At 46.0% G+C, this 12034-nt stretch overlaps 1 protein-coding gene across 1 annotated transcript in view; it reads left to right on the top strand.

The window, feature by feature from the left end:
* LOC147734664 (uncharacterized) overlaps positions 1-12034 on the top strand; it is a 5992067-nt gene that overhangs the window by 3898294 nt on the left and 2081739 nt on the right. Inside the window, exon 25 of the mRNA XM_086952471.1 lies at positions 10383-10499. Within this exon, the coding sequence (XP_086808597.1) occupies positions 10383-10499 (117 nt within the window). The remainder of the gene's footprint in view (positions 1-10382; positions 10500-12034) is intronic.

Genomic DNA, 12034 nt, shown 5'->3' with positions numbered 1-12034 from the left:
CACTCAATCGGGTTTTAGAGCTGGCTACTCTACGGAGTCAGCCTTACTCTATTCCACTGAATGTCTGAGACAAATAGTGGACGATGGAGAGACAGCAGCGTTGGTGTTATTAGATCTTAGTGCAGCTTTTGACACCGTGCTGCACACAACGCTGCTGTCTCGGCTCTCCGACATGGGAGTGGCGGGACAGGCTCTGGACTGGATAAAATATTTTTTAGCCGACAGGAGCTTTCAGATGCACTGCCCACCCTTCAAGTCCTCCCCTAGAAAGGCAAGCCACGGGGTTCCCCAGGGATCAAGTCTGAGTCCCACCTTGTTTAATATCTATATGGAACCCCTGGCTCGCCTAGTGGAAGGATTTGGGGTGGGCATTGTAAGCTATGCTGATGACACCCAACTAATGTTCAAGCTTACGCCCGACCACAGAGAAGATGCAACTAATTTTTCCAATTGTCTGTTATCAGTGGCATCTTGAATGAACAGCAACTGTCTGCACCTCAATGGCGCCAAAACAGAATTGCTGGTGGTAGGGAAAGCCGTATCTGCATGGTCACCCATGTGGTGGCCAACGGAATTGGGCAGCCCACCTAGTCCTGTGGATTCAGTGCGCAATCTGGGCGTAATGCTGGACTCAGATCTTTCGTATAAATCCCATGTCAGTAAAGTGACAGCCAGGTGCCTCAGCATCCTGAAAGGCCTGCGTAAGGTTCTAGACCTCCTTCCAATTGATGCCAGAAAGACTATTGTCCACGCCTTGGTGACCCCCCCTTCTTGATTATGGGAACGCTCTACTTCTAGGACTAAGCAAAAAAGGCCTCCACCAACTGCAGTGCGTGCAGAACGCTGCTGCCCGCCTCGTGCTCAATCTCCCTCGCAGAGCATCTGGGACGAACGCTCTGGCTAAACTGCACTGGCTCCCTGTCAAGGAGCGAATCAAACTTAAAGCCCTCTGCTTTGCGCATCGTATTGCCCAGGGCAAAGGCCCAAACTACTTAAAAAATCTCCTCACCATGCATCGTCCCGTGAGAAACCTGAGATCCTCTGGTGCAATGTTGTTCAAACTACCTAGAATCACCAGAGCGAGGATGGGAGGTTGTTCATTTAGATACCTGGCCTCCAGGGGTTGGAATGAACTTCCGCTCGACCTCCGCATGGAACCTTCTGAGGCCAGGTTCCGTGCAAAACTTAAGACGCTTCTTTATCCCTCCGTGTAATCTTCTGTTGGCTTCTCCTGTCTGTTGACCCCCTCTTCTGCCTCTGGCGACTTTAGCAGTATTTAGCGCGGGGACACACTGTTTTCTGTGTAGCCAGGCGCTTTAAAAATGGTTTTATTATTACTAATATTGACTCACTGCACTGCACTTTGGTGACAACTAGGAAAAGGCGAACTTCTGACCTGGGCACTACAGAGGGAAATCTCCGTTGAGGTCGCGGCTCCCGCTCCTCGGCTGCCGCTGGGACCAAATCGACTCCGACCATCTCCGCCCACACCGCTGCGGGACTGCGAGGCTGTGCAACACCTGAAGCTTCTTCCCGCAGCGGCAACGCCCCCCGCCTGGCTGAACTGTTAAATCTCGCAGCACCCGCTTCGCAGGTGCTACTCACTGCACTGCACTTTGGTGACAACTAGGAAAAGGCGAACTTCTGACCTGGGCACTACAGAGGGAAATCTCCGTTGAGTTCGCGGCTCCCGCTCCTCGGCTGCCGCTGGGTCCAAATCGACTCCGCCCACCTCCGCCCACACCGCTGCTGGACTGCGAGGCTGTGCAACACCTGAAGCCTCTTTCCGCAGTGGCAACGCCCCCCACCTGGCTGAACTGTTAAATCTCGCAGCACCCGCTTCGCGGGTGCTACTCACTGCACTGCACTTTGGTGACAACTAGGAAAAGGCGAACTTCTGACCTGGGCACTACAGAGGGAAGTCTCCGTTGAGGTCGCGGCTCCCACTCCTCGGCTGCCGCTGGGACCAAATTGACTCCGCCCATCTCCGCCCACACCGCTGCGGGACTGCGAGGCTGTGCAACACCTGAAGCCTCTTCCCGCAGCGGCAACACCCCCACGCCTGGAGGGTAGATAAGGCACATTCCTAACGCGCACGGGACGAAGCTCGGGGCGAAGACCGGGCAAAGAGCGGGCCCGTTTAAGCCCGTTCAAGACTGGTCAGGACTGGACTGGGCAACCCCCCTAATAATTGGTTTTATGTGTTTAAGTAAATATTTATTAATATCATTTATTCCATAAAGTTAAATTTAACATAGGGGCCCGTCATTCGTCTGTCCCTTCCCGATCACCTATTAGGTATTGCATTATTGTACTGCTAATTGCCTGTGATTGATTATGTCACCCAAAAGTATGAGGAGTACTGTAAAAAAAACAGGCACAAACTGCAGGCCAGGCTATAGGCCCCATTGACAAATTTATAGCCAAGGCCAACAAAGCATTTACCCAGGGCATCACTCTGCTGGAGCGCCGAGTCTCGCAGGACCTTGCGGTCGCCAGACGCTCCTCATTGGGCCTGATAGCAGCAGCAACAACTCCACACCGCCCCTTAGATCCTGCCCCATTGCTGACCACAACAGTAGAAGTCCACAGTGTTCCAGGCATTGTGGACCTCTCGGCCTCCCTAAACCTCACCGACTCTAACCTGTCACTGGAGAAGTCACCTGTAATGTTTTCCCCCAACTTACTACTGCTCCCAGTCCGTCTGTAAGTAGGGGGCTAAAAGAGGGTGCAATCCCTAAGACAAGGAAAAAGGGCAGTAACAAAGGGAATAATTCCCATAAAACCATCTCTTCCCTGACTTGCCTTAATCCTGAATCCCTGTATGCACTACCCCCAACTGCGCAGTCTGTAGGTCTGGGTTTACTGTCGCAGGAGGGTGCTACTGACCCACCTGCACAAACCATAAATTCAACGCTCATGGACAACATGAATCAAAGTGTGAGTATTTGTGACACTAGTATAGATGGGAAGTGTAAATCATGTAGTAATAATGACCTCCTCTTGGTAAAAATCTGGGATTTATTTAGAACTCACCTAAAACAGTTAGAGCAGTCCCTCCAGAGGGTAGAAAAGCAGCTGGCGGAACTGACCCTGGCCTCAGTAAAAAGAGATGCTAGTGCCACACAAACTGTGCCTCTCAAAACATACCCAAAAGCTCTTAAGGAGGGTTTGCCTCCTCCACCCAAGAAACCCGGCGTGACCGGAGCAGTGCAACAGAAGAAACCGGCAATACAAACTGCTCTGGTCCCGCCACCCCCCAAAGCACCCGCACAAACTGTCTTGGCCCCACCACCCCCTAAGGCCCCTGCACCTCTCCAAATCCCTAATCCTGTAACAACTAAGACACCTGTTGCCCCCAAATCCACCGTTAGAAGTAGAAACAGGGGAGGGTTACCTGTTCATCTCCCCCCCGAATCCACCCCATATGTGGTAATCATGACCGGTGTCCCTACACGGGCGGAAGATGCCCACGAAACTCCCTGGTCGCTGAAAAACAAAGTGATTCACTGGCTGTCCACGAACAGACCCCTTCCACCATTCGTGGACAGCAGAGTCACATCAGTGAGAAGGGTAGCATGGTTGGGCGCTGTGCCGAAAAATATTCAGGGCGACTGCATTATTGTTAACTTCGTGGATCCTAACACGGTGGAGCACATCTGCTCGTGGGGGGATCACGCAACCATGGATGGGATAGGGACAAATAGGCTGTCTTATTTCTGTCCCCCAGCACCTAGATATAATACAGGCCCAGCCTGGGGGTGGACCCAAATGGGGAACTGGGATAGACGCGGGGATGGGGGGGGGGGGTGGTCTGGGAACGGGAATAGGAATTTGCCCCCCGCTCAATCACTGGGATGGTGTGGCCCTCCACTAGCCAATAGGTACGAATGTCTAGATTGGGTGGACTGACCACTAGCACCCGCCACCATTATTGAACAAAGAAGTCCTCCATACACATCTACTACATCACTTGTCCCCCTCCCTATAGCTACCTCCCCTCTGTTTGGTGAGGCATCACGATACTTGCCTAGCCCTCAGATAATTGGGGGGGAGGATTCAGAGTCCGCAGTGAAGGTAGCCAGTGATCACTCATGGGTGGGGGAAGTGGCAGATCCCAAGCCTATTGTTCATGCACCGGCCCTGCACCTCGATCGAGGCTGCACAAGTGGGAAGGACCGAATCAAAAAAGTTAATAGACGGGTAAACGTGGCGATGGTGCCTCCAAGGGAGGGCGCGCCTAACAATAATAACGGTGTGTCAGTGGGGGTAACGGTGGCTAATCCGTCCACTAACACTGTGCCCCCTAAACTAACACATCTGAGGCTAATCTGGTGGAATGTGGCTGGTCTAGCTAATAAGCTGGACACACAAGACTGGGTTACTTATGTCGAGACGGGGGATGTTTGTATGTTCCAGGAGACCTGGGCTAGGGAAGAACATAACCAGCAGGGTTACCTGTCATTTTTCATCCCGGCCAGGTGGGAGGGCAATGGCCGCCCCTCTGGCGGACTTACAACCTGGGTGGCATCTCATCTGGGGTGCCAGGCGTCACGTATACCGGTGCCATCAGATGACATCTTAGTGGTCCTACTGGCATGGCCAAACCAAGCGAAGCTTGCCTTGATAAACAGGCCAGTGAGGGTTTCGCGAGAATCTTCCACCATAGACGAGCTTTCAGCTTATCTAGGGGAAATTCCAAGGGGCACCCCCTATGTAGTTGGAGGGGATTTAAATTCTCACTTTGAGCCATTGGCTGGCCTTCTAGAGGGACTTCCTACGGAAGAAGAGACTAGCTGGTCAGTACCCTCTGTAGCAACACCTCCCCCGAAGGCATAGACACCTTTAGCACTCCAGATTACTGCCCTAACTTTAAAGCATGGAATCAGAGCCTGCAATGGGCGTATTGAGTCCGATATACCAAGCAAACCCACGTATAATAGAGTGGGAAGAGAGTCCCGCCTGGACTACGCCCTTGTACAGCTAGCAAAATGGTCATCCATTCTTGATTTTAGGGTTATTGAAAGATTAGATAGTGACCACAATGCTCTGGAACTAGATCTCATCCATCCTGGTATGGAAGCCTCTTACTCAAGCAAGGAGGAGATTGAACCTGAACTTCTACTGGGTAACAACAGGAAAAGAATCAGGGGGGAAAAACTAGTCATGAGCCAAGAGAAACTCCCGAGGCTCTATGCAGGATTAATACCAATCTTGGAAAGAGTGGGAGATTTAGTCAATGATGTGGGTAATAAAGAGTCTCATAACATATTATATCAGGCCCACGAGGACCTTATAAAGGGAGCGGCAGGTGAGCTCTTTAGCAAGGTACAGAATCCTAGGAGGGGGCAACAACATAAACTCTCATGGTACAATGCAGCTTGCAGGAAGGCAAAGGGAGAACTCCTTAGAAGCATCAAGGAGGGATTAGGGGGAGAGAAGATACGTGAAAATAGGTGGGCATACAAAAAATTAGTTGCTCATGCTAAAATGGAATGGGTGGAGGGCCAGTGGGAGGAGCTTACCAGCTCCCTCGCAATAAGGGACTACCGAATGGTTTGGCGGGTAGTAAATGGGGGCTCGGGGAGCCTTCACTCGGCAATAGAGCCAAATATTGCAGCAGGGGTGTGGCAGGCACATTTCCAGTCACTCTATAGCTCAGAGCTGGGAGAAACTCCCATTACACTCAGTGATGGACTGGCTGAGTTTGGCGGGGACCTGATCACAGTAGGGGAGGTCAAGGCAGCAATTACAGGACTGGCATCGGGCAAGGTGCCAGGATTGGACGGTCTCCCTGGCGACCTGTTCAAGCAGGAGCCCGATGTTTGGGCCCCCTACCTTGCCATTGTATTTAATGCAGTCCTGCATGGCATGGAAATCTCGAGTACTTGGCTGGGGGCAGAGGTGGTCCCTATATTCAAGAAGGGCTCGCCTCTGCTCCCAGCCAACTACAGGCCAATTAGTTTAATTGACGTGCCCCAGAAGCTTTTTGGAAGGATAATACTGAATCGTCTCCAGGATTGGGTGGAGGAAACTGATGCTCTTAGCCCATACCAGGCGGGCTTTAGGAAGGGCGTTTCCACAATAGACCAGGTTTTTCGTCTGAACATCATTTACTGGAGGACGGCGATATTCGAAGGCGGCAGCTTGTTCACTGTATTTGTGGACTTGCGGGCCGCCTTCGACCTGGTGCCGAGAGGGAAACTCTGGAGTGTTCTGGCTGAGATGGGGGTCCCCCTGGACATACTGACAATTCTACAGAGATTGCACCAAAACAACTATGCCAGAGTTAGGTGCGGGATGTTTGGGGAATTAACAGACAAATTCCCCGAGGGGTGAGGCAGGGTTGCGTATTGGCACCGACCCTGTTCTCCCTCTTCGTCAACGGGGTAATCGCCCACCTCAATGGCACCGAATATACTGATGCCCCTAAACTGAACGGCAGCAGGGTACCTGCAATTATGTTTACAGATGATACCCTGCTGCTGTCCAAAACTCCTATGGGGATACAGAGGATCCTTGATTCTTTTGTGGTTTTCTGCACAGAAAGGGGGCTAGAGATTAATGCCATAAAAACTAAGTTCATGGTCTTGAACCCAACCAAAAGATCTCGCCCGAACCCCTGGCTGGGATCATCACGCTTAGAGAGAGTCTCCACCTTCGATTACTTGGGTGTAACGTTGAATGAAACCATGTCCTGGGGGACACACCAGACTAGGGCTAGCCTTAAACTTGTCCAGACCACAGGTGGCATTGCACGGATGATGAGAAGTTCTACATATCGACCTCTGGGGCCGGTTATCCAAATCTACAAGGCGCAGGCTAGGGGCGCCATCACATATGGGGCGGAATTGTGGGGCCACACACCCGCGCTCAATTTGTCTTTAACTGAGAATAAATTCATTAGACAGATAGTTGCACTCCCGTCTAGTACACCGCTCCTCCCTTTGAGGATGGACTTGGGACTGAGACCCATAGCAGATGAACTGGGCCTCAGACCCATAGCTTTCTGGCGAAGGTTATGAAGCAGTGAGGAACTTTCTACCTACAGGGCAGAACTGATGGAATTTCTAACCCACCCCAAAGCCTTGCAGATTCCCTGGATAAAATATATAAAAATGTCCTGTGAGAGAATGGGGTTCCCTGATCTGTGGTCCGATCCAACTAATGCGTCATTTATGATCCCGCGAAGAGTTTTGGCCAAGGCTTACTATGAGCAGAAACTGGCAACTGTTTTAGATTGCCAGCGTGAGGGGTCATTAACATCTGCATTCATACAAAGTAAGGATTCCTACAGGCTGGAGAGGGTCTTGGATGGGATGACCCCTGCACTGACCAGGAAGCTATTTCTCCAATGGAGATATGGCACACTGCCCTTGTGGTCATACACCAGTTCCTGGTCAACACCGCCCTCCACCAAGCAGTGCCCTGCATGCACTTGTAATGAGGAAAGCGACCTACATGTGGTTTTGTTCTGTCCAACTTATAAGGCCGCTAGGAAATATTGGCTTTTACCCCTTATCAGAAACTATGGTTGTAGGCAATACCTCCCGATGTATAGAATCTTAAAAACTGATGTTTCGGGACCAACGGTGTTTGCACTAGCCAAATTCCTTACAAGTGTCTGGCATACCCGCACCCGTATTTTAAAGTCGCAGTTGAGTACCTAAGTACAAGAACATGAATTTTAATGTATGACCTTTTATCTACTGTTACTTAAGATGTATTTATTTTCTTTTCATGGTGGAAAGGTTTTATATTGTATTACATGTGTTTTACTCTATATCTTTGATGGTCAAATTGGCCGAAATAAAGATTGAAATTGATAATTACTATTATTTATTACTCAATTCTGTGAGACACAGATTCTTGGATGTTTTAGCATATCACGGGGCAATTGCTCAGCTATATTTGGGGTTTCAGGAATCAAAAAAATAATTTGTGCCACATGCCTCGATCTGGGTTGCTCTGGCTAGCTACACTATCCAGCTATACTTATTTTTTTCTAGCCAGATTCTATGACCGGATACAAACTGGGAACTTTTCTTTGGTTCTAGGATATTCCACCAACTGTGATTTTGATTATCGTTCCCTCTTTGAATCTCTTATATCCATAAAATAAATAGTGCTTTATTTGTCTAATAACATCTTGAATATCTTGAGTTTTTTCTGCACAAGTTGGGTGATTATTCTAAATCTTATCTGGGTTCTCATTGCAACTTGGCAATGGTAGTCATGGCTTTGTCATTGTCTTCCCCTTTTTGTTTTTCTGCTCTCACTTTTCTATCATTGGCTATGCTACTCACTCAACAATGTTTGGATTAGTGATATGCTACTTTGGAATAATAATGAGGAGTTAGACTAATATTTCATTAATTTTTCAATAATCTTTTGATTTGTTCTATACTTGAAACTACAGCCTTGAGAAAGTCATCTGTGACTAAACACGTGTTGGCTACCTTTTTTGTATGAACCTTACTGTTACTGCTACATCTTGAACTTATCAACAATAAAGACTGGACCTGCTGTCATGGGGTTGAGCCTTCCATTTACACTGTGTTAAGTTAGCATGAGCTTATTAGAAGTTTAAACACCATTTTTCCTTTCTGCTGCCTTTGCCCACTGCACACATTATTAAAAATGTTTAGAGTCTAGAGGACTGTTTTGCTTCACACGAGAACAATATGTTTTTCTATACTAGCTGCTTAGCTTAGTAAGCTTTGTCTGAACAGTGAGTGCCGAGCCCTCGAGGTTATTTCAACAGAGTGGTTGTTGTTCGGTCTGATCAGCGCAAGTTCTAGACATAACATATATGCAGCTGTGGCCACCTCTGATTTTGGCGCATTTAATAATGCACTGCGCAGGCATGCTAAAACACACTTTGGAGAACATTCGCAAGCAGAGAGCTGGTGTAGAAAACAATGTGATCCATTTCTACTAGAACCAGAGGTATAGGGCCGCCCTTGTAAACCTAAGAGACCTTCTGTAGATATAAAATAACCTAATAGTTAAGGAGTGTGAAATCTAGGTGTAATCTAGTCTATTTCCATTTAGCATTTTAACATGCTTTCTCCTTTTGTATTTTATGGAATAGTAACTATGCTGATAATCTTGTTGCTTATAATATGTCTGCTTGTATTAGCTAAGATACTGCGCCTGAAAACACGGCATTAGAAATAAATATTTCAAACTTGCATGTGTCTTCATTTACTCCCCGTTATGGACTAGCATGAGTGTATAACGAAAGAGTGTTCATGTGTTCCGCATTGCTTGAGGTATTCTAAGTTCCATGCTCTGGGTTGTCTAATCATTGGGGGTATGGAAGAACCAATGAGACACTGATTGCTAGTCTGGTAGGGGATTTTGGCTACTAAGGTGAGTTTTGGCACACCCTAACTCACTGAGGTTCCAAGTCTCTATGCACAGTTCTGTGTATGAGCAGAATCCCTGCTACACTGCTACATTAGCAGACCACCAAGGAAAGACGTTGTAGTGCTCTGGGCTCATTAATGTATCACATTCTGGAACAAGGGCCGGGAAAAATTATGGATACTGCCAAAGGGAAACACATGCCACTCGAAAGGCTCCCATCTTACCAATGTGCAAAATATCAAAGCCTGGGAGTAGATCAGTGGGAGTCTAATGCACATAACTGCGAGACACATTCCTACGACTCATGACGCATTTAAAGTATACATCTTTCAGATTCAGAAACTTGCTGCATAAATGAACTGAATAAACAATTATAGATCAAGAGCTCTTATTCACTTATACAACAACGACAAATTCTGGATGGCTAGAATCCTCCTGTATGTGAATGCTTCGAATGGTTTCCACTCCTTAGCAAATTTCTCTATATTATCCTTTACTAACTGTTTTTACCTTAACACTGGTCAATGGACTTCAAGCTTAGTATCAGTACCCTAGTAACTATGCAATATTTATGCCGTCATTACTAAGATCACATATAAGATATAACCATCCGAAAATATTCTACCCTTTCTCCACCCCAGCTGCCCACTAATTTGAGTGTATGTATGCCTGAAGCTCAAGTACGTTGACGTTTGCATTCTAAAATCTTTGAAAATATTAATGACTACCTGTGCTTTGAGATGTTCTGGAGACTATGGTCCTGTTTTTGTTTTCAATGCAGCCTTGGTCTTTATGTTAATAGGAACTGAATATTACAATCGCTATGTAGATATTTTGCACATGCTCAGATGAACATATACAGGAATATGATCTTCGAAGTGAAGAAGTCTTGTTTTATGTCTGTAACACAACCTACCAAAGTAGTGTTATTCTGTAACTTTTTTTTAAATGAATGGTGTTATCTTTCTTGTAATTGTAACATACAATTTATGTTGCTTTTCTCAAAACAGGCATCTGAAATATTGAAGCTTGTTACAGTTGATTCAGAAGATTTTTGGTACCCCAAGCCGAAACGCTCTTCACTGGAGGAAGATGTACTTGGTGTTTATGAAAGGGTTGAGGAGCAGGTAAAGGAAGAAAGCCCATGGTGGAAAATATATAAATATATTTTTTTATCAGTATTTTTACTAGTGAAATAAATATGATCCTATTTTTTTCAGGTTTGGCAATCTTTTAACGAATACATATTAACTATGTTTGATATTTAGGGATCGATGTATAAGTGCTTATGAAAAAATTACCGAGCAATAGGACAATGTCTGTAAACTGCATTCTATATTTTGAGGAGAGATAAGGATGCAAATACTTTGCCAGTCTCGGAGGAGAATATGTCTCTGTTTTAAAACTTGTAATCACTCTGAAAAATATTATTCAAAGTAAACTTTGTCTGATTTTACACAGTAAAGTACTTCTCGTCTTGTGCCAGCCATGCTAATCGCATAGTAAACAGTCTTGGGAGGAAGAAAGATGCTACTTAAATTAGTTCCACACCCGCATTTGTGGTGCACAAGACCTATGGGCACCCACCAGGACTATCATTTTCAGTACTCGGACCAAGAGTCATTTTTCACCTCCAACTTTCCATATACTGCTGTATGTATTTTACTCTCTCCAACGATATGTATAGTGACACAATAATAGGTTTTAAGTCCAAACACAATATGACAGTAATTACCACTTAAAAAAGTCAATGGCAATCAGTGTTTTTTATTTTTTGTATTTTTCAATTTCTTAGCAGCTTACATTTACAGAACATCACAGATTGCTCTGAATTATTACATCAGTAACGCTGTCATCTCAAGGTTACTATTCAACAAAACTATGATGTAAGCTGCTTTCCTATACAAACTGGAAAGAGCACGAGACTCTGTATTTCCAAAGAACATTGAGAATAATGTATTTGTTACCTTTATATCTTTACTCATCAGCAAAGATCTCCACCAAATGTCACCCAAACTATCTCAACACAATGATGCAATGCAAACAAGAAAAACAGACTTCTATTTCTCTGTTGTCAGATATCACATATTCATGACATTAAGACAGTTGGCAACATAAAAGATGCTCCTGGTAACAGAGCTAGACAAGTGACAAAATTGTGACCAAATGAATAACAAAAACAGTACACAACAACATTTGCCCATCTACTAGGACCTATTCTCATTAGAATCCAGACAATTTTAACATCAAGGATTGAAAAAAGTCCAGACTAGTACACAATACAAAAGCTTGTGGTCAAGGGTGTCCTGAATATGGTGCCAACGTTTACAAACTACTTTTTAGGTTTTACCTGCACAACACTTGCACTGTTCTTGTAAAATCAATTGTATGTAATATAAATCTTAAGGGGACTTACATCTGACCTCACTTTTCATTTATTCGTGTGCTTGCCACTTACATTTCCTCAGTTTCTATTGGTTTTAGCATAAAGCTTCCGGATGTTCTGCGTGCATTCTTCTTATCAGTGTCCCATGGCCCAAGTAGTCCTTTTCATCCGCTTTTGTGAAACTCTTTTTTAGGTTTTGCCTGCACAGCACTGTGTTCATTTTGTTGTCCTCTATCTAATCTCCCAGTGGCTGCACGCATTTCAAGCGTACTTATC

Source organism: Lissotriton vulgaris, chromosome 1_2 (assembly GCF_964263255.1).
Source record: "Lissotriton vulgaris chromosome 1_2, aLisVul1.2, whole genome shotgun sequence".
NCBI lineage: Eukaryota > Metazoa > Chordata > Amphibia > Caudata > Salamandridae > Lissotriton > Lissotriton vulgaris.
Note: the sequence above shows the minus strand (reverse complement) of the source record. Positions and strands in the feature narration are given on the sequence as shown.